Source organism: Pelobates fuscus, chromosome 13, assembly GCF_036172605.1.
Source record: "Pelobates fuscus isolate aPelFus1 chromosome 13, aPelFus1.pri, whole genome shotgun sequence".
NCBI classification, from domain to species: Eukaryota; Metazoa; Chordata; class Amphibia; order Anura; family Pelobatidae; genus Pelobates; species Pelobates fuscus.
Genome location: NC_086329.1, coordinates 83,929,112 through 83,952,969, shown reverse-complemented (window position 1 = coordinate 83,952,969; position 23,858 = coordinate 83,929,112). Strand labels below are relative to the sequence as shown.

At 42.8% G+C, this 23,858-nt stretch overlaps 2 protein-coding genes across 2 annotated transcripts in view; one reads left to right on the top strand and one right to left on the bottom strand.

The window, feature by feature from the left end:
- Positions 1 to 22,700, bottom strand: part of RUSC1 (RUN and SH3 domain containing 1) — a 308,029-nt gene extending 285,329 nt beyond the window's left edge. The window contains exon 1 of the mRNA XM_063439393.1: positions 22,585 to 22,700. The gene's annotated coding sequence lies outside the window, so the exon portion shown is untranslated. The remainder of the gene's footprint in view (positions 1 to 22,584) is intronic.
- ENTREP3 (endosomal transmembrane epsin interactor 3) lies at positions 304 to 19,729 on the top strand. Its single transcript, XM_063439397.1, has 12 exons — positions 304 to 2,352; positions 4,767 to 4,823; positions 7,277 to 7,387; positions 7,564 to 7,692; positions 13,995 to 14,102; positions 14,211 to 14,371; positions 14,451 to 14,550; positions 14,883 to 14,967; positions 15,589 to 16,137; positions 17,682 to 17,747; positions 17,927 to 18,180; positions 18,678 to 19,729. Exons 1-12 carry the CDS (start codon positions 2,077 to 2,079, stop codon positions 18,849 to 18,851), a joined length of 2,070 nt encoding a protein of 689 aa, XP_063295467.1. The 5' UTR covers positions 304 to 2,076; the 3' UTR covers positions 18,852 to 19,729.
- Positions 22,701 to 23,858: the final 1,158 nt, after the last annotated feature.

The following is a 23,858-nucleotide window of genomic DNA, read 5'->3' as shown; positions in this document are numbered from 1 at the left end:
TTAGTGAAGCGGAGTCCTAGGGGAATATATGAAAGGGGGAGGGGGAGGCTATTAGCTACTCTGCACAGGACGCCTGAGCGCGACCCCCTCATTCACAGATAGTTTCCCAATGCAAAATGATTATTCATCAGGGAAATCTGTCGGTGGTACTTACCAATCTATTGAAAGTGTAAGTGCGTGAGCACAGCATTGGGGATTTCTGGTACTTTTACAACCAAAGACCATTTGTTTCTACAAATCAAAACCTTGTGGCTTGAGCTGCATAATGTTAAGTACATGCTATGGGGGTTCTGGGGGGTTGAGAGGCAACTGACTACATTTCCCAGCCTGCCTTGTTGTTGGAAGGAGGGAGTAGGACTGGGCTGTTCACTGCTGCATATCTTAGCAGGCTGCTGCTACAGGAAGAGAAAACAGCATCCTTAACTCTTTCTCCATCTACAACCCTCTTACTGCAGAGAGCAAACATGCGGTCTTATACCTCGTCTGCAACGGCACTCACCTGCACCTACCTTTACGCATGAAAAGCCTTACATCCACATCCAACCGCCATGCACTCATTCAACCAATTTGCTAGGGGGCAGTATCATGGGTAATTAGTTGATACTCTGTCTACCACTTACTGGGAGTTGAGTTTTATATTTCCATTATATAGCATCGCTCAAACCTACCATTCGTCTGCTTCGTTCATTTTGAAGTACTGGAGATATATTGAGACCGGCATGTACCAAAAGGCTTACAAGGAAACCTTTTTATTTTATGCTGTGGTGAATTGTTTAAAGTCTACCATGGATTGACGAGAAACATTGGATTTTATACCAGTTGGTTTAGAAGGAATGTTGGCTTTTATACCATTGATTTGTATCATTGGGCTAACTCGACATGTTCTAAGCCTTATGGGGAAAGTAAGCACTCTGATTTTCCCATAATTGGAGAGTCAGTTTGAGTTCTTCTGTAGGCCTCTTGCTTTCTTTGGAATACATCGGATTGACAGATAATCTTTTAGTGGGAAGGGTGAAGGCAAGACCGTTTTTATGCATCTTCCTTACCGGCTACCCATCTTTAATATTCATCCATTAGTCACCCAGAGTCTGCAATTGCATTTAACTTACAGGGGATCATCCATAAGCTTTAACTTCATTCATGAAAAACACCCAACATTCAATCATCTGGAGTCCATAATTTCATTCATCCAAACTCTCCACATTGTCTCCTAGATTCCAGAGGAGGCCAAATTCATTCAACTTGGTCCATCTGAATGTCATAACATGGTTGGCAAGCCATTACTTTATGGGTTCATTAATATTCTACAGAAAACTGCTCTGAGTCTTTAATCCACAACTCATTGCGATTTACCCTTAACCTAAAAAACATAATTGACTTTTAATGAAAATGTATCAATGTCCATTGATCAAGGTCAGTAACATTGGCTAATTGCAGTTTCTCGTTGGATAAATCCCAGCTTGTTCGTCCTGAGGAATGAAGGGTAGTGTGTGTGTGTGTGTGTGTGTGAGTGCAGTATTCCTGGTGGGATTTTATGAGTGTAACACGGCTGGCTCCTAAGTGGAACTGGAGATGCTGTAAGAAACGCTTTGCTGCAGGATGAGTCCTCTTAGTGTCTCCATTATTGAATACTGATAATTATGGGAAGATGGGCTCTTTTACCTAATTCTACATAATGGATATGAAGAAATTCGTCTGCTACATACCCGAGGTAATTCTTCTACCACAACATTTTTGGAATCTTTTATTTTTTTAATGGGAGGCCATTGGGCATGAGCTTGAAATAGTGTCTTCAGGGGCGAGTCATCGTTCAGCCTCCCCGTGTAAATCTTTAATCACGTCAATGAGAGCTCAGTGCGTGGTTTGGATAATGATTTCATGACGTTTACATGCACATTTTTGGGTTAATATTTCTATCGTTCTATGTTCCATTCCTATGGGGACTTCATGATCTTGACGTAAGCAGGACTCTTTCATAATCCTGAAATTGATGTCTGTCTGTTATTACCAAGTTACTGATGCTGCAAGGTCTCCGCGTAATACCCCCTGCTCTTTGGGGCTGGGTGTCTTTTCCTGATGAATACTATCTCTGACACCCTGCTTTTGGACCATCTACTCTCCTCTTTAGGCGTCATGCCTTCACCTACAGATTCCAGTTTTTCTCTGACTGGCCGCACCTCACGGAGCATGTCCCAAGTCCGGCTACACAGAAGCTGGTCACATGTCCTGCTGGTTTTGGGCTTTGTACAGGTAACGCTTGGAGTCCTGATCAGTACTTTCAGTTTGGTGGCTGCATCCATCACACCATCTATGAAACTCAAGCACTCATGCCCATCCTGGGCTGGTTTTTCGGTAAGTCACTTTATAGGTGGGCAATATTTGCAGGGGGCAGAGGGATATAGTGTTTGGCAAAAAGAATGGGTTCTGAACCATCAAACTATTGATGGTCATTGCATATCACTATTCTAGTAAGCATTCTTAATATAGCATGAATGGGGACACAAGTTCTCTCTGGTAGGTCATGATAGCTTACGTGTATTTTAACCATTCTAGTGAAATTATTTTGTGTTCCTTTACATGCATAATTTATTATTCATTTCTTATAAAGAACCAACAACTTCTGCAGCGCTGTACAATGGGATAATCAAGCGCATATACGATAGTATGTAAACTGAAGTTCTGAGCTATGTTTAAAAGCAGGTGCAATGGTAGCTATGAATGCTTCGCTTCTTTTCTATATATCTTTCTGATTTAATCTAGAAATCGTCACGTACATCAAGGATTTTTGGTTAATAAGCTGGAAATGCAGGCTGTTTGGATTCCTGAGAGGGATCTAGTTCATCACAGTATGTTGCAGCAGGCTCTCTGGGCACAGGGCAGGATCCCACAGTGTTTCTGGGTACAGGGCCAAATACGCAGGACATATTAATGTCCAGTTGGATTCTCGGGGTGAAAACACAGATTCCCAGGATTTCTAGATGCAGAGTGGGGTTGTCTGCGTAACACCTACGTACAAGGCAGATTTTGCAGACTTCAATCGGCAATATCGTAGGTTGCAAAGCTAAATTTGTGTGGTTACCGGGCATAGGGTATACCAAGTAAATTCTCTGTGTGGCAGTGGTGGGCATCAGGGTGAAAGAACCGATTCTCAGGATCCTTTAGGTGCAGGAATATATTCTCAGAAAGAAAGGGTCTCTGGGAACAGGGTCAGATCTGCAAACGGTTCGAACGGCATGACTATGATTGCTAAAGCTGAATCTGCAGGTTCTTTTGGTCAAAGGCTAGGTCTGTATGGTATCTGGGTCTAGGGCTGGATCCAGAGGGTCTCAGGGAGCAGGGCATGATATGTAGGGTATTTGGAAACTAATCTGGGCCTATGCAGAGCTGGATGTGCACTCTTAAGACAGAGTTTGAAATGCAAAGTTTCTTGGTCAAGGACAGTTATGTAGGGTGTCTGTGTATAGGGGTATGATCTGAGACTGAAAGGGAGGTTTTTGGGCTGATCACCTGGGTCCAATCAGAATTAGAATGTCAGGACAAATGAACCAGATCTCTAGGTTCAGGCCTGGAATGAGGGTATGTCTTGGAGTAGGGTCAGACCACATGTTCTCTGGGTTTGTGGTTAGGTTCTCTGAATTATTTAGTGTATCTTCAGATCTTTGTGGTCTGTGGGGTCAGGGTCAAATAAGCAGGGACTCTGTGGGTACAGGCCCAGATACATATGGACTCTGTATATTCATTGCCAGATATTAATGGAGGGGAAATTAAAATAAGTAGTAGGGCAGATTGTCAGTGCGAAAATAGATAGTCTCTGGGTTTTGAGTCTGATCTCACGCTCTCCTGGAACCCCAGTGCCAAAACCATATTGTGCTTGGCAGCTAGGGCAGATCTTCAGGGATCTTTAAATATGGCCCTGGTACTGAAGGTCTGTGGTTGCAGGGCCAGACCACAGAGTCCCTAGGTTTGTGGTTAGACCTTCAGGATATATGTGGACAGATCTGGATCGACATGGGAGCCTGTAGACAAATGTGGATCCATAGGGTCTCTGTGGGCAAGGGAAGAGATCTGTAGGGTTTCCAACTTGAGGACTGGATTGGCTCCACAGGTTCACTAAGGGTGAGGCCAGATCTGTTGGCTCACTTGCAGTTGACCTGGGTTACCAAAATGCAAGAACATATTCTTCAGATCCATGGCCAGATCTTCAAGGCCTATAACTATGGACTTTGTGTGCCTGGCAAAATCTGTAATGTCCACAGTGCGAAAGGGTGAAGGACCTCATCCACATGGTTCAGTGAATGCAGATCTGTAGGGACAGATTGACAAGGTATCTGCAGGATTCTCTAGGCCTCTGTTTTCAAGGCTGGATACACCGCTTCTAACAGGGTTATTCACTAATGTGAAATAAAGTGCTTTTCAAATTTAAGTCCAAAGGAAATGAACTCGAAGCACAGCTGCCTTGGAGATTCTTTCCATTTGGCCAATTTTGGCTTTAAACTTGAAATTCACCTTGTATTAAGGGCTCTTCTCTAGACTTGTTTCACTTGGGGAGAAGGGCCAAGATTACATTAATTCTGTAGATGAAATATGACTAGCGATTGTTGGTTTTTGAACTATTTTCTTACTTTTGTTTTATCATCCTTAATCTTTTTCACTCTTCATCTGTCCCTTAATCCATTGTTCCTCTAATTCCCCAAAACATTCCTTGCTCCCATCTCCCTGCCCTGCCTCCCTTCCGGGCTCTATCTCTTCATGCTTTTGCTGTTTAGTTGGCAGTGTCAGGGCTGATCGGATGCATCTCATGGAAGAGGCCATTCACAATGGTGGTAAGTCTAATATTTATCATATAACAGAAACACTATAAAGTGCACAGCATGCAGTTAAGTACATAGAGCCCGTGTGTTAAGAAAAACGGTCATGCTGTAATCGACATATGTGACGTTGTGGAGGTCCAGCTGCTTTTCCATTGGAGGAGGCTGTATCTCTCCTGTATTACTAGGGGAATAGTTTTATATCAGATTTCAGGGAAACTCTACGTCCAAAAGTGTGCAAAAATATGCATTTACTAAAATATTTGCAAAGCTCTAAAAATATAATTTTTTATTAGCTGCAGAACTGGCTTCTGCAGCTCACGAAGACTCACCCTCATTTTAAACCAACACTTGTAAGTGCTGTGCATTGTCCAATCAAATGCTTCTCACTTACTAGCATGGAGGGCAAATCTCCAGTCCGTAACTTCTCAGAGAGATGAGTGATTTTATTGAGATTCGCACTATAGGGCTGTGCAAGAGCCATTTTTAGGTATTACATTTTGAGTTCATTAAAATTATGACTTGCTATATAACGCTATATATATGAACCACAGTTCTCATTAGACTTGGCCAACCGCTGGATGAGATAGGATTGATATTGTGCAAAAGCTATTCAGCAAGTGTTTTATTTACTATCCCATTAACCGCCAGCTTCAGCTAGAATCCTATATTGAACATGACGGCAGTTCTAGTCCAGTAGAGACAGACAACTTCTCTTCCACTTTCCTCTGACCTCTGCATCTAGGAAGGAGATCAGTCAAAAATGTTTTTCTTTATCTGTGTTACAGAGTTTGAATGCATTTTTGTAACTAGTGTGCTGCTGTAAAGCCCAAATTTCACTGCTCAGCCAAAGCAGTAAAACCACTGACAGGTGTAATGAATAACATTGATTCTATCTTCACAATGGCACCTGTCAAGGGGTGGGATATATTAGGCGACAAGTGAACAGTCACTTCTTGAATTTCATTTAGTATTTTGGAAGCAGGAATTATGGGCTAGCAAAAAGATCTTAGTGACTTTGACAAGCGCCAAATAGTGATGGCTAGACGGATGGGTCAGAGCATCTCCAAAACAGCATGTTTTTTTGGCGAATTCCCGGTATGCACTGGTTACTACCTACCAAAAGTGGTGCAATGAAGAATCAAGTTCTTGGGTGCCTAAGATTAATTGATGCAAATGGAGAGTGAAAGCTAGCCCGACTGGTCCAATCAGACAGAAAAACTACCTTAGTTTAAATTGCTGAAACACCTAATGTTGGCAGTGATAGAAATGTGTAAGAACACACAGTGTATTGCAGTTTGCTGTGGATGGTTCTGCATAGCCTCAGACTGATCAGAGCACCCACATTGACCCATGTCCACTGCCGAAAGCACCTTCAATGTGGACGTAAGAATTAGAACTGGACCATGGAGCAATAGAAGAAGGTTGCCTGGACTGATGAATCATGTTTTCTTGTAGATCAGGTGGATAACCAGGTGCATGTGCGTCGTTTACATGGGGAAGAGATGGAAGCAGGATGCACGCATGGGAAGAAGGCAGGCCAGCAGAGGAAGTGTTCTGCTCTGGGCAATGTTCTGCTGGGAAACATTGGGTACTGGCATTCATGTGAATGTTAGTCTGACCATACTAGACAATGTGCACCCCATTATGGCAGTGGTGTTCCCTAATGGCAGGGACCTTTTTCAGCTGGATAATGCACACTGCAAAAATGGTCAGGAATGGTTTGAGGAACATCACAAAGAGCTCAAGGTGTTTTGTTGGCCTCCATATTCCCCCGATTGTAGTCAGATTGAGCATCTAGGGGGATGTGCTGAAACAACAAATCCAATCCATGAATCCCCACCTTGTGACTTGCAGGATCTGCTGCTAATGTCCTGGTGCCTGATACCACGTTCAGAGGTCTTCTGGAGTCCAGGCCTTGATGCATTAGAGTTGTTTTGGCAGCTTGAGGTGGACCTGCACAATATTAGACATGTAGTTTAAATGTTGTAGCTGATAATGTGTATATACAAAATACACAAGGAATCAACATGCTCACAGTTTTAAATCTTACGAGGCTATTTTAAATTGCCCATCTTTGCAAATAAATATGGAGACTTGGACACATCATATGTCCATCCTGTTTTAAAGTATCCCTAAGTCCTATACTAATCTTAACATTGGGAACAAACATGCTGTGAACATGTAGCGTTCTAAGAGTGTGCGTTTGTGTGTGCATTGTTCCATTAATGTGTTCCAGACATGTTTGAATATAACGGGCTAGCATATCTGTCATCTCTGCTGGAAAAAGTACTTACAAGATGGCTTGACTGGGGCTTTTTTTCCAACCTAGAATATTATGAAACTTTATAAATGGAGGACATTTCGGACTTGCTGACATGGAGTGGTTTTCTTTTTCTGTTCTTGCTGTGCAGTAGTAGTAGAGTTTTGTGACAAGCCTTCTCCGTGACCCAATTTTCTGCTTCCAGATCACACCATTCACACTGGTGACAGCTTTGTGTGTCATGCTTAGCCTTGCGGGCTCCATATTGTCGTGTCAGAACGCGCAGCTGGTGAAATCATTTGACGCATGCAAGAAGGTAAGCCGTAGAGAGTCGCATAATGCAAACCCAGCAGCATTATTGCTCCCTCATGTCCTTATCTTATCTAACTTCAAATTCTGCTGTAACTAGAACGATTGGCCCAAGGGCGACAATCTCTTATACCTTATACCAGTTGTAATTCTTTTTCTTTTTTTTTTTTTCTTTCTTCCGAGGAGAAAAACTGGTGTGTTTGCTGCCACCTGCTGTCAGAATATCAAATCCAATCTTCTTGTAATGAAGATCTAGAAAAACTGACCATGTACCCAAATGCCGACTGTGGCAGTATCCGCACCGCATTGAAGGTAATGCCCTATAATATGCACACTGATCCATTGTAGCGTACAGTGGCTGCAGGTACAGGCTCACATCATGACCTCCCTGTTTAATGCAAGGCAGTGCTTAAGGGACTCTCTAAGCACCATAACAACTTTAGCTTAATGAAGTGTATATGCTGTATCCAGGGTCAGCAGCTTATGGCGCACAAAGTGCCTTCATGATGCACACAAGCTGCCAACCTGGCTGGCTGGGAAGGTGTGAGGATCTCCCTTGAAGCTGACCTTCCCAGTAGGACTTCTTCCTTTATTTGCTAGTGCCTGATCGCAGCGGACGGTAATGGGCAAACCTTAATTCACTCATGGCAACACTGGGTGGACGTGATCTCAAATCTACGGTGTACAATGATACCCCCATTAGCACATATATCATTGTCAGCATTTCTCTTAAACATCTGTCTCCCTGAACCTCAGAATGTAGGTGGCCTTCTATTTAATAACCTGTGATCGATGACAATTTGGTTTATATATAATGTGTTTCCTAGAACATTAGATAGCTATATACATTCTGCTCCGCTTATAATGGAACTCTAAATTAAACTCTCCTCCCATTATGAGAATCTACTCCCATCATGTTAGGGGGTTTAAACATGTCCTGTGAGAGGCACATGATGCTTAAGGAGTCATGAAAATCCTAGGCTGACATTCTTTGTCTTCAGGAGATCTACTTCCCCAAAAATAAGATCGTACACTTTGGAATGAAACCTTTTCTTATACAATATCACTCTGCTCACATGTCTAAATGGAGAGGGGTGTCTATTTACATCCACAAACCTGTAGCATTTGAGTTACTCCATAAGATAACTGATTTGCCAGGTAGCTATCTCATATTAGTGTGTATTTTGAGTTATGTTGTATATACTTTGGTTAATGTTCATGCATTACTAGGCTGGTGGTTATACAGAAGGGCATCACCATCATTTGTGGTGATATCAATCAAATCCTTGACCCACAAACTGATACTTCATTACTACGAAGCTCGCCTAGGTTTAAGCTGCTCAAATCTCAATTTTAACCCGGTAGCTACGTTGTTTCTACAGCTTAACAGTACGTAGGGCGTATGGCGGATGTTGCATCCTGATGAGCGATCTTACTCTTATCTCTTATTGCACCATTCTCTTATTTTTTTTAAAAAAAATGTTTTTATCGTTATTGAAAATTCTTAACATTTCATGCAAAGGATTATTTTTTTTTTTTAAACATATACAAAAACAGAAAAATTAAATGGGTAGATAAATAGCATAAATACAAGTATACTCGAGCATTCATATGGTCATATTATGTCAAAAAAATAAAAAAAAAAAGGGAGAGGAAAGCGAAAAAAAATAGGCAAAAAGAAAGAGACATGTTCGCGATCCAAGGATATAAATAAGACAACAATTCGCAATTGCTCCCCACTTTTATTATCCATTTTCTCCATTGTTCTATTCTAGGATTAAATGAATTCTTCTGTCTTAGAAGACTTCTCTCCATTTTACAGTGATTCAAGATTTGATGTCTTATCATTTCCCCAAGGGGGGAATGTCTCGAAGTTTCCAGTATCTAGCCAATGCTGCTTTAGGTTCTACTAGGATAAGTACCATGGCCATCAGATAACATGGGCCATCCAATGTGTAATACCATCGATCTACATGAAAAATCTAAATGTACATCTAGCTGATCTTTGAAGAATTTCGTTACTTTATTCCAGAGTTGGGTTATTTTCGGGCATGACCACCATACATGAACATAATCTGCCCTGGTAGAGCCACATCTCCCACGTGTATGTTGTATAGAGGGGTACATTTTGGCCAGTTTAGTAGGGACATAATGCCATCTGTTAACGATTTTATAATGACTTTCTATTAAATTAAGGCAATGTATTGCCTTAGCTACAACAATATTTGCTTTGATACATTCTTTTCTTGTCGTGGTAATCTGTAGATCTTTTTCCCATGCTTCTATTAGAAGGAAATTCAGGGGATGTCTTATATATATCATATAGTTTTGCACATATTGATACAAATTTTTTTGTTGCTTTTATTATTTATTATATTAATAAAAAATTGTAGTACTTCTGATATCTCTGTAATGTTATGTTTATTTATTGGTGCACCATTCTCATTCTAGAATTGACGTTGTTTTATTGATTAGCTCCTCCTTATTTGTTGTAAAGTCATGTGAGCTAGGGGACATTATTTGGTCTAACCACTCACCCTTTATTATTGACATTGACCGATGCATTTAAATTTAGAGTTTGTAATTTGGCATTTTAATGACTCCTTTCTACAAAATGACCCTTTCTGCAATGAAACTGAAGAAAACCTCAAAGAATACTTTAGATTAAATGACACACCAGACATTACCCCTTCTTCCTTGTGGCAGGCACACAAGGCAGTAATACGAGGTGTATTGATCAAGAGGGCTTAATAAGGTGTCCCAGTCTAAACATCTTGAGCTATTTAAGACCTTAGGGGACTTAATGACATCCCCCTAAATAGTGCAGATACAAAAAGAAATTAACACCATAAATGTTTGCAAAACCATGTATAATATACAAAAACTCAAAACCAGACAATATGTACAGGGCAACAAAGCAAGTGTGCTATTACCTAGGAGACTACAGAACGACCACAGTTACACCAAAACACCCTTTTTAGTTACAGATGATGTTAGTAACATAGTTCGACCTCAACATATTTGTAAAGCATTCGCAAATGTTTGCGTTATGCTATATAACCTTAAAGGGACACTCCAGGCACCCGGACCACTTCTGCCCATTGGAGTGGTCTGGGTGTCAACTCCCATCACCCTTAACCCTGCAAGTGTAATTATTGTAGTTTTCATAATGTCGTTTGTAGTGAATGTAGTTTTCACTAGATGGTGGTTTTAACACTATAGGGTCAAGAATACATGTTCGTGTTCCTGACCCTATAGTGTTCCTTTATGGATGATTCATCTACACACCAACCTATGTTGACTGATGTAACTAAATTCGTCTCTCGAGTAACTTTACCTAGTTTGACGACAGCCCAACCCTTGTGGTCTTTTTAAAATGTCTGTAGATTCTTCCTGATCTATAGTCGTCATTGTCCCTAACAAACTTTTTATGTTTGCGGATCTTAATGATATTCTGATACTTATTCAAATTTTCTTGTAATCGCTGTTCCTGAGTTTGGAATGAGGGATCTACTGTACATTTCTGGATGTTCTCTACCGCCACATTAACTTTCTCACTGTAATGGTTACTTCCAAGTTTCCCTTCCTACTCCTCATATTTCCCATCAGTGTCGTATACACAACCCATGGGGCCCCGGTGCGAAAACTGATCCGTGGACCCCCCCCGCGCGCTACTCTGCGCGGGCTGGGGGCGCAACACATGGCGGCAGGCACCTGGTTGCAGGGCTGCAACCCCTGCAGCTGCGGTATGTACGCCAGTGTATGCAGATACACATTCACTTAAAGGACCACTACAGACACCCAGATCACATCAGCTCAATGAAGTGGTCTGGGTGCCAGGTCCCTCTAGTTTTAACCCTGCAGCTGAAAACATAGCGGTTAATCCAGCCTCTAGTGGCTGTCTCATTGACCGCCGCTAGAGGAGCTTCCGCGATTCTCACTGTGAAAATCACAGTGAGAAGACGCTGAACGTCCTATGGGCAATTTGAATGCGCACGCAGCTCTTGCCACGCATGCGCATTCGGAGCTGAGAGGCGGATTGGGGCGGAGAGATCCTCAGCGCCAAGGGAGGCCGGCGCTGGAGAAAGGTAAGTGCTTAAGACACACACACACGTGCTTAAGACACACTCACGAACAGACGCATACACAGACACACTCTCATGAACAGACACATACACACTAGCTAACACACACACATTTACTGACAGACACACACTCAGAGACAGACATACATACACACTCACTGACAGACAGACTCACTCACTTACAAAACACACACTCCCTAACAGACGCACACAAACTAACACACTCAGTAACAGACACACACAGTAACACTCACTGACACACTCTAACACTAACACATACTCTAACACATACTCTAACACACACTCTAACACACACACACACATTTAAAAAAAAAATTTAATCCCCCCAGCCTCCCTACCTTTGGGAGAGCTGAGGGGATTCCCTGGGGTCCAGTGGTGTCACGCGACGGGCAGGCTGGTGGGCGTGTGAGGGAGCACTCTCCCTGGCTGAGTGCTTCCTGTTCAGCTCCCTTGCAGGCCGCGTACTGATGCCGGAGCCGGAAGGGGAGAGTGCTCCCTCGCGCGCCCGCTAGCCTGCCTGCCGGGTGACACCAGGGCCAGCCGGCTCCTGGGCCCCCCAGGAGAAGAGGCTGGCCACAGTGGGTACATACCCGGTATGTACGCCACTGTTTCCCATTGTAACAGGTCACCTGGCACCCCGACTGGATACCTCCGTTGATGGATGCTCCTAGTGCTTCCTGAGGGCTCCAAGCACTCCACTTGACACCATAAGCACTGCAAAAACGAAACGCCGCAGCTTAGTTGGGGTCTCGCTGTCTCCTACCCACCCTGGACCTACGACAAGGTTCCAGGTTCCAGTGGGTGAACCTCTCTTTCTCCAGAGAGTGAAGGAGGAACAAGCTCTTACAGGAGCTTAGTGATTATTCAAGGAAGTATGCAGAGCATAGCAATACTTGTAGCAGATTCCCCCAATAAGAGACAGGACTCTAAATTGAGGGTGAAGTAGAACTGGTTTAATGAGCACACAGGACTTTCTTATATACACATTTTCCCACAAGGTTACCACCCACGTGGACCTTGTGGTACACTGGACACAAAGTTACAACAGCCAATCAACACAGTAGAGTCAGACACTCAAAGCTAAGGCACACAAACCCTCCCCATCTGCCTGTGATATAATTACTAAACACAATGGGCTAACTTAATTATCACAGGCAGAAAATATACAGTTTTACCCAAAACACAGAAACACCCCAAAACAACAACATATCCACACAAATCATACATCCCTGGATAGCTCTGATCTGGGCGAACAACATATCCAAAAATCACCCAGATTAGAGCAGGGGTTCAGGAAATTCCTGGAAGTCATATTTGACTGACCGCAAGCATGGCTTTCATGCCCAAAACAGTTCCACAGATTTAGGATGTGCGGCCAGTCTATCTTCTCCTCTATCCTGGAGATAATTGGCTTAAGAAGCTGTGGTAAGCCAATTATGTCCAGGTACAGGAAATATCTCCAAGTCCAAAAACTGTTACAACAATCACATAAAAATACATAACTCATATAATACAATGTTTAACCTATATGTCCAACATATCCCCAGATAGCTTGGATCTGAGCGCTCAATATGTCTGAAAAGCGCTCAGATCTCACGAATACAGTTGGATCGCCATGGGGTTAAACAATAGCAAGGGCTGATGAGAGATTGAGGAGGGACAAAGCAGCCAAGTTTCAACTGGTCTAGCAGTGTCCCTGGGACAACGCCCTGCTGGAGAACAAGAGGACAGGAAAAAGGGGAAGGGGAAGAGGCACATTTTCCCATGGAATTAACGGGACAAAAAAAGTTTGTTTTAAAAATCCAATAAGCTCAAATAGCCATTTTAAATGGCAATACACCCCAGGGGCCATAGTCATAGGGCAGGAGGGTGGCAAGCAGGCCCCTCCAAAAACTCATGGCAAACTCCCTTAAAAAGGGGAGTTTGTCACACCCATCATTTATCTCTATTAGCATACCTACTATTTTCAGCCATAACTCATAAATACTTCAAAATAGGTCTTTAATATGGGAGGTTTTTTTATAGCGCATCTATCTTTGTGTGTACCTATGAGTGATGTTCCACATCCTTGTTCCATGATATTGTCACTGCATCACTTTCACGAATACTCTGTTTATGCATATTTGTTTTCTGCCCAAAGACCAATAAAAAAATAAAAAAAATTAAATTAAAATAAAATTGCTTCATTAATCTAAAGTTGTTTAGGTGCGTTGGAGCAGTGTCCACACAACAGATGGTGACCGACATCTGCTGTAAAGGTTACTGGTAGCACACAACCTCAGGACAGTCCTGAGGTTAGAGATATCCTACGCTGTTATCAGTAGTTTAAGTGCAATTATTACGGTTTATTTTTATGTCTATAATTCTTCTACATTTCTTTGTATTTAAGCCTCTCTTACTGAATGTCTATGTCTTGCCTCTCCCCGCAGTCTTCATCCTTACCTCCAAGGAAGCCCCCTTCACTTGGTGGTATGTTCAAATCTAACTCTCCTTCTCTATATGTCTTAGGACCTCTTATTCAGTGTTTGTGGCCTCACCATCCTTTCAACCATCATCTGCACATTGTCAGCTGTCATCTGCTGCATTCAGCTCTTCTCATTGGATGTGATCCATGTAGTAAGTTCTGTACCATGCGTGCAGACACCAATCATCTCCTTCTATGAACTCCATTGTTTACACGCACATATATATATTTTTTCACTCTCTTCCCTTTTCTCTCCTTAGTTGGCACCACAGAGATCCACGTCTATGAACCTGGATTGTCTCTCACCCCAGGACACCATACTACAAAGTATGATTGAGTGCGAGGAGTTTGTACCTCCTGTCCCACCACCACCATACTATCCACCCGAGTACACCTGCAGCTCAGAAACTGACGCTCAGAGGTGAGAGTCAGGCAAAATCACAATAAGATGCTAATCTTGTTGCAGTCTACCATGTGACCCTGCTATTTTCCTCTTTCAGTATTACATACAATGGGTCTATGGATAGTCCAATTCCTTTGTACCCCACAGACTTCCCACCTTCCTACGAGAGTGTCATGGGTATCCGGGAGGACAGTCAGGTACAGTATCGTTACATTGTGTCATGTTTGTCAGTGGTTCTCAAACCAAATCTCAAAGAACGCGAACAGTCCAACTGTGTAAAGAAAATGGTGGTTATAGGCTCTTATTTGAAAATAGAAAGATTTAATTTCGCTACTCAAAATAAATAAATAAAATATATCACTTGCATGCTCTTCTTGCTTTCGATATTTTATCTCTTGTTTTGTGCATTTCCCAATTCTGTTCCAGTGGGGATACCGACAAAATTTGGGGACTGGGTTAAGGAGCGTGGTTGTGTGTAATCACTTTGCCTTTTATGATATTTTAGAATTAAATCAACTTTTTTCCATAGGCCACATTGTTTGATCCTCAGGTGAATGAGGTCTCCTGTCCTAGTTTGTCTGAGAGAATCGACTCTACGGGTAACAGCTGCAATGGTGAGTGACTGTGTAGAATTTGGTCCGACCGGCTTTTGACTGTGTCTAATGCTGATCCTTGTTTGAGTCCTTTTAGGATACAATAGTTTTACACCGCACCTCCTATAGACTGTAAGCTCGTTTGAGCAGGGTCCTCTCCAACCTATCATTCCTGTACGTTTTTTGTAATTGTCCTATTTATAGTTAAATCCCCCTCTCATAACATTGTAAAGCGCTACGGAATCTGTTGGTTCTATATAAATGGCAATAATAATAATAATAATAATAATAATAATAATAGTTGTGTTCTTGTATGCATATTGGTCGTGGAAGGCAAGTAAGAAATACTTTTTGTATGCAGAATCTTATAGTCTATGTCGGGAATGCTCAAACTTCAAGTGGTTGGTATTTTCCATAAATATGACTATGTACCATCACTGTACGAAAGGTCTCACCTGTGATACTTGTGTTATGCTGCGCAATCTCATTGTACTATAACTACTGAAAAGAAATTAAGGAAATGATCTGTGGACATTCTTAACTATCTATAGTGTTTTGTCCACCTGTCAACTTTTTGTTTTCAACAATTGGTCCTTTGTGTTGTGGATACCTCTGTTAATTCTGGTTTTCTTTACGCTACAGAGGACAGCAGTCCATCAGAAGACTCGGTTTTGCTGGAGGTACAGGGATCCATGCGTTCCGTGGATTATGTTCTGTATCGTTCCATTCAGCGCAGTCGTGCAGATTACTGTTTGAGTGTGGACTGTGACCAATGCTTACATCACCAGCAGAGCCCCACACTTGGCCTTCAGGGACCATTTGAGGAGATCACCACGCCTCGTGCGAAAGGAGGGCGTTCATTTTCTTGTTCCACACCCAACGCTAATGGTAACACTTTGCCCCCAGTGGGAAATGTTATCGCTCGTAGCTGTAACAGGCTGGAGACAGTTGGACGCACATCTGGTCCCTGTTTTCCTGAACTGAGACTAAAGGGGAAAGTCCAAGGGACAGTACGGTGGAGCAGAGGATCTGGGTGTTCCCTCCATCACAACTCACCGTGCCAAATCCCTGACTGTGCTCATCGCAGGTACAGCGAAAATACCCGACCAGCAGCACTGTGCACGAACATAACTCCACGGCTTGTGATTCGCTCCCACAGTGACCCTGGAATCAGCTTTTCTTATAATACAGGTGAGAGTTTATTGGATAAATGTTCCTTTTGTAGAGGACTATAAATTTTGTGATCGCGTCAGTATTTCATTGCATTAACAAAAATGGCGATACTATGGTGCCATTAATAAAGAAGGGAGTAATTAGAGTCAAGGTACCCTGCTTTACACAGTTACATAGGCTGAAAAAAAGACTTGCGTCCATCAAGTCCAGCCTTTCTCACATCTATTTTTGATGTTGATTCAAAAGAAGGCAAAAAACTCAGCTTGAGCACTTTCTCTAGAAATCAAAATTCCTTCTTAACCCCAGAATGACAGTCGGATCTCTCGTTGGATCAAGAACCTGTTACCCCAATATCTCTGAATCCCTTGAGCTATAATAACCTGGAGTATTCTAGGATAAAGAGGTCTTTATGGTTTAGGGGGTAGCCTACTTTCAAGATGCCATGGAATGTAATACCTATCATTTTTAATCCGGATATAATGCTGGGAATAATGACATAATTCTGTTACTGTCTTCTCAACGGAGTAACAATTCAACATCACGAAAATGTTGACATTTAAAATTCTATGTAATTGCAAGGTTTTAGAAAAAAAAATGCATTCGGAGATTACTTTCTACTGATTAGTTACTAGAGCATTCATATCTTGTCTGTCTGTGATGTGCAGAAATCTCAGGAAGTCATGTGTTTCTGCAGGAAATCTACTATCACACAATGGACATTATTGCTTAAAATGCTGGTCAAATGCTAAAGTTTGGTTAAAAAAAATAAAAAGCATTAATTTCTTGCTCATGTCTGCATGCCTTACATAACCTGCAGCCACGTGATTTGTCCTTTGGCTGTTTGTAATGTTTGTAGTGTTGAGCAGGCGTAACTGATAAAGAGATTTATTTACTGAATGAGAATTGAGCATACTAGGCAAAAGAATTAATTTGGCAAAAATAGGCTAATTTTTACGAGCCAGCAACTTTGTCCGAACATTTGCAATCTCTGTTGCTGGATCTACAAATGTACTGGTGTAAACGTGGGCATGCGCAAGCCATCCAACATCCTGAAATTTAGAAATATAAAAAGTCCCTTATCGTTTCAGGAAGAACCTTGTGTTCTCTGATGGGCTTCCAGGAAACAAGCCCTTTTGTGTATCCTTGTGCCGTTATCTACTTCTAGTTCTTATGCAGAGAGCGTCCAGACACACAGATCCCACGATCCCTCAGAGTTCTTTTTGGAATAAGAACAACATGACGTGTATGATGGAATTTGTGTTCCTTGACTCTCAACACCTATGGACGTAATCTAGGTGGTTTGCCATCTCCTGAATCTGGAGTACCAATATATTATTTGAATTAAGTAACCTATAGGATATGTGCAGTCCCTACTAGAGACATTCTTCCCTTTCTCAGACAGACAGTTCTCAAGATAGATTCATAGCTTGGAAAAGTGCTCATTATGCTGTTTCATTTAATATTGGACGGTCTCTAAATTGTCTTCCTATTTGTTGTTTCGCTTCATTCCGTCTGACCGCCCCTCCCAATGTATAATTAAGAATTTTTGCTGTTTTATGCAGATCTACAAGAAGCGGATTATGCCAAGACAATGGAAGATGACATTTCTGTGTCCTCCATCGATGCAGGTCAGAAGATATTCTCAAATGTTAGGATAAATTATATCAATTACCTAATCAAGTTTAATCGACTCAAACTCTTGCTAATGAAACAAACTGTGGTTTCATAATTGTCTACATGATCATTTGTTCAGAGTTAGAATTATCCGTGATAAACTGCTGAGCCTTCTCATTCCTCACCACTCTAGGTCTCTGTTCTGAAGCTTGCTTGTACCAACATGGTTTCCACCAGTCCCCTCGGTTACTACGCACAAGCTCAGCTGGGAAGAGTAGGTTCCAAGCAACACGAAGGGCGATGCAAAGACTCTCTAAGAGTGGCGCTCTGTCTCTTGGAGACTTGAAGGGTGGGCGTAGTACCAGAGTCCTTGTGGCACGATTCCTGCATCGTTCTAGACAGAGCTTCAAGGAAGGAATGGAACAGACCAATCAATATCATAAACCGGTAAGACACCCTGTTGCATAATCTGTATTGGCATTACAGTTCCTGTGATATGTGACCAACATATGGAATCACTTATTAATATTTTGGTCAGGGTCAATTTCAAGAGGCAGAAAAAACATTTTTTTGTTGCACATTGTAGGAATTGCAAAAATTTATTTTTTTTAAAAAATGTTAAATGTCTTCTTTATTGGTGTTTGTAAAGAAACCGGTGACATTTCTGGGAATGAAGAATTCTAAAATTCCTTCAAATATGAAAATAATGTCTATGTATGCACATATATCACGTATAATAATTTGTTCCACCACACTTCTGTACTATATAGAGCATTGCAGACGTTGCAAAAAAACTTGTCCCATTATTCCATATTCCGCTTCCTATTTTTCCTTATAAATCCTATGCCCCATCTATTTTCCAATGTAATTCTTCCCTGTAACTAATCTCTTTGCTTAATGTAACCCTTCCTATAACTCCTCTACTTTTTATCTTTCTGTTGTAGGTTCTTAAGAGCCCATTACCGTTTGAGCATGAAAGACCTCAAGAACAGATGTCCTTACAAAGTTGTGGAGATCTCAGCACTACATCATCTCTCCGTCGCCTCCTTTCCACAAGTCGGAGGAGGCCCAGACGTCCACAGAGCCTCAATGATACATTCAAAGAGAGTGCAGTTTGAACAAGGTTCCATCCACATAGCAAAGTGCCTCCACGCCAGGTCACACAGGGTTGCACAAGCCTGACTGGCACGGGAGGGTCTGTTTACCACAATAATTACTGCAATGAGTAACCCCTGTACTTCACACAGGGAGGGACTATGTACTCCAAAAACAATTGCACTGATGGACCCTCGTCTCTCGCAGTGGGTAGAGATTGTTCACTCCAGTAATTACTGCACTGGAGATCCCCAATAACTTATAACGGTGAGAGGTAAAATACTGTGTACCCCAATAACTACAGCAGTGAGTGGCTATAATTACTCACACAGCAGAAAGGAAGTGCATATCTTAATAATCACAGCACCAAGGACTATGTACCACAATTATTAAAAGAAACAAGTTACTATCAACCATCCCACAAAATGCAGACACTTTACTAAGCCATATTCTCTATGAATTATGTAGGAGCTGGAAATTAAGTAGGGCCCTCTGGTCATCTTCAAGTCATCTCTCATATTTATATAATTTTAATGTTTATTGTACATTTTTTAAGTTCTCCTGGTTTTCAAAGAATTCTTCAGTCCTTCAGCATGTGCAGATGACCAGCGGATTATAGCAACGTTCAAGAGATGGGCATTGGACCTTTATCAAAGATGCTGATGATGACTGATGAACATCTACAGTGTGGAGGGACTGTGTAACCCCAAAATCTGGCCCACAAGAAGTAAGAAGATGGAAGACCTTTCCTGCACCAATCTTGTTGTGCGATCTGTATCACGATTATGCTTCGTTACATATTGCCCTTATTGTTGGTTGATGTTGCTTTGCATGTTAATTTATTGCCTGCAGACAGGTAGATTTTTATGTGATTATGCAACTGTGCCCCCACCAATGTGGTTTATTGTGTTTATACAATGTTAATAAAGATCACATGAGACACATGTGTATGGAGTTCATCTAGCTCATTTACCATAGAGTAGACACTCATGGGAGGGTACATTTTTTACGGTGCTATGAGTGGGAACTCAGGGCATTGATTCTCATCATTTGGGCAAAGCAAACTCTTGATTATGTTGTAAACATAGGAGGCTCTGTGTTGATTGTGTCAGTATATGAGCTGTGTCTTGAGTGCGAAGGAGGTGTTGTTAGTGGGCACTCATGGAGAGACATTCTCTTTTGACGAGGGTGATTGTGAAGTAGGCAGCACGTTGAGTGGATGTTCACGAAAATATATTTTGGAGTGTGCTGAAGGTCATTGGGGTAGGAGCTGTTGTAAGTGGGCACTCAGGGAATAATATGTTCTGTTGTGTGTGCTGAGTGGGCACTCATAGAATGATATCCTCTGCATTGAATGTTCTAGATGGGAATCCTCCACTAAACAGTTAATTGTTATGAAGTAATAATGAATGAACAGAATTTGGACCAAAAATTGTCCTAATTTTGCCATGTGTTTTTAGTTCCATGTAAATATTTAGGGAAGAAACCCCAATGCAGGTTTATTGAGCTTGTTTGTGTTTATCAATACATCCTGTGCTCTCTAAATCGGGCAGAATTGACTTCATCCAACACTGCATGATGCCATCCAACAACCACAACAACTCTGAATACCACAAAATTGGTGGGTACCATGTGGCCAGCCTAACCGGAAAGCTTGTTTGTGGTCCTATAAAACAGATGTGGTCATGTAAAGGAAGAGAGATCCAATACACAAATTGCTCTGAACTATGACTGTATTATTATAATGGTGGTTATAAGGGATATCACATTTGACCCACTTGAGTTGTAAGTTACATGACACATGCCGGATGGGAGAGGAGCAGAGACATCAATGCTTCACGTCACTAGTTACTCCATGTGCACTAGTCATGCAAAACAGCCAACTAAGGCTATCTGTGCGCAGAGCGGTGCTGAAACAGGAATGCTCTGAAATAAGGTTGCAGTTAATTATGAGGACCTTTCAATGGTTAAAGTGATAGTTGGACAGGAATCTAAAATCAGGATTGTCCTGCAAGATGAGCATATTGTGCTGATCCAGAATCACTTGCACTACCAGGCTGCTTTATTAATATTTGATCCCTGTAGCAGGCTGTGTTCTGATAAGTGATATTGCACATGTGACCCCCATGGTCGGATTAAGAGCCCATTGGGCCCAGCGCTGACAATTATGATGGGCCTGTGATGGACTGCCTGGCACCCCGACCGGGTACCTCCATCAATTGCTGCTTCCTAGTACGTTCCAGCACCATAAGCATTGCACTGGAACACCATAACCACTGTAAACCTCACAAACTGCCGCAGCTTGATTGGGGTCTCGCTGTCCTCCACCCACCCTGGACCCAAGACCAGGATCTAGCTTCCAGGGGGCAGACTTCTATTAGTCCAGAGAGCGAAGCAGGTTGCTCTTATAAGAGCAAGTGTTGTGATCCAAGGGAGTATAGTGATTATAGCAACCCAAGAGTGTGTCTATAGCTCTCCAATCCCCCAAACATGAGCCTAGACTTCACGGAGGGTAAAACGAATCTCAGTTTAATGTTAGCACAACTGGCCTTTTATGACAGTCCCCATGCAAGGGGCCACCCCCCTGGACCTGAGAGTAAACCACAGTAGAAACAAATATATGTTTACATTGGCTCTCAGGTCCAAGACACTCCCATACAAAATAGGTCAATCCCTCCTCTATGCCTGGGAGATAAATGAGTCAAGCACTATATTAAACTCCATTATGTCCACGCACAAAAAACACACATTTTCACAAACCCCACAAAAGTTACATCCCCCGATAGCCCTGATCTGGGTGACTAACATATCCAAAAATCACCCAGATCAGTTCAGGGGTTCAGAAATTTCCTGGAAATCTTATTTTTGACCGACCGCACACATGATCCCATGCCCAAAACCGTTCCAGAGAATCGGTGCTTGCGGTTGGTCTAGTTCGGTACTTGGAAAACTTTGAAAAAGTTAATGTTCTTACCCTGGAGCTTGTCCAGATGAACGGTTTCACCGAACAGTCATGGGCGTAGGAACCCAAAAAAATCTGGGGGGGATAGCATTTTTACTCGCCGGGTATATTCTTATTCCGTAAACTAGGAGTTGTTTTTCCCATTGTACAGCGCTACGGAATTTGCAGTCACTATATAAATGATTAAATAATAACATTAAAGGGTCACTACAGGGAAGGGGTTTTACTTACCCGGATACTGCGCCTCCTGATTAGAACCACCCCTACCCTTCCCATGAATATTAGAACCACCCCTACCCCTTCCATGCACAAAAGAACCCCACCTACCCCTTCCACGCATATTAACCCCCTACCCCTTCCATGCATATTAGTACCCCCCTAACCCCTTCCATGCATATTCGTACCCCCTAACCCCTTCCATGCATACTAGAACCCACCCTACCCCTTCCATTCATATTAGTACTCCCCTAACCCCTTCCAATAATTTTTCTACCTCCCCCCTCCTCCCATCCATATTAGTAGCCCCCCTAAACCTTTCCAATTATTTTCTACCTACCCCTCTCCCCCTATCCTTATTAGTAGCCCCCTAACCCTTTCCAATTATTTTTCTGCCATGTTAACTAACGCCAGTGCTGGAGTGCCGCCGTGTTTACATTAAAAGGCCTGCAGGGACAGACTATAGACACCAGAACCACTACATTAAGCTGCAGTGGTTCTGGGGACTATAGTGTTTCTTTAATGTGAGGTAAATTAGAGATTAGTGCCACGAATAATATGCTAGATTGCCTACTTACAACCATATGAGGATGATGATGGGCTCTAGCTGCAGTCTGGCGCCACTGGTCTGGTGTAGAACAGGCTCTCTGGAGGCTGTTTGTAACTGTGGTCACAAAAATCAATGTTCTGGGAGAACGGGAAGCAGCTCCATTTTTTGGGGGCCCTTTACACAGCTCAAGGTCTGGGTCCCAGGGTCCACCTTCATGTTCCACCAATGAGTTTGTTCACAGGGGGTGGAGTGTGTAGGGGATGTCCTGATAAGTGTGTAAGGAATGCATTGTGTGAATCTGTGTTTGTATGTGTAAGGGCTGAAAGGTGTGTTTCTGTGTATGTACGGGATGCAGTGTGTGCGTCTGTAAAGGGTGCATTGAGTGTGTGTAAGGAATGCATTGTGTGTTTCTGTGTGTGTAAGGGTTGCATGATTGTGTGATTGTGTGTGTGTGTGTGCACGGGGTGCATTGAGTGTGTGTAAGGAATGCATTGTGTGTTTCTGTGTGTGTAAGGGTTGCATGATTGTGTGTGTGTGTGTGTGTGAATGTCAATCTCTCTCCCTCCTTCTCCCCCTCCCTCCCTCCCTTGTCACTCTCTTTCTCCCCCTCCCTCGTCACTCTCTTTCTCCCCCTCCCTCCCTTGTCACTCTCTTTCTCCTCCCTCCCTCCCTTGTCACTCTTTCTCCCCCTCCCTTGTCACTCTTTCTCCCCCTCCCTTGTCACTCTTTCTCCACCTCCCTTGTCACTCTTTCTCCCCCCTCCCTCCCTTGTCACTCTTTCTCCCCCCCCTCGCTCCCTTGTCACTCTTTCTCCCCCTCCGTCCCCCCTTGTCACTCTCTTTCTCCCCCTCCCTCCCTTGTCACTCTCTTTCTCCCTCCCTTGTCACTCTCTTTCTCCCCCTCCCTCCCTCCCTTGTCACTCTTTCTCCCCCTCCCTCCCTTGTCACTCTTTCTCCCCCTCCCTCCCTTGTCACTCTCTTTCTCCCTCCCTTGTCACTCTCTTTCTCCCCCTCCCTCCCTCCCTTGTCACTCTTTCTCCCCCTCCCTCCCTCCCTTGTCACTCTCTTTCTCCCTCCCTTGTCACTCTCTTTCTCCCCCTCCCTCCCTTGTCACTCTTTCTCCCCCTCCCTCCCTCCCTCCCTCGTCACTCTTTCTCCCCCACCCTCCCTCGTCACTCTCTTTCGCCCCCTCCCTCCCTTGTCACTCTCTTTCTCCCCCTCCCTCCCTTGTCACTCTCTTTCTCCTCCCTCCCTCCCTTGTCACTCTTTCTCCCCTCCCTTGTCACTCTTTCTCCCCCTCCCT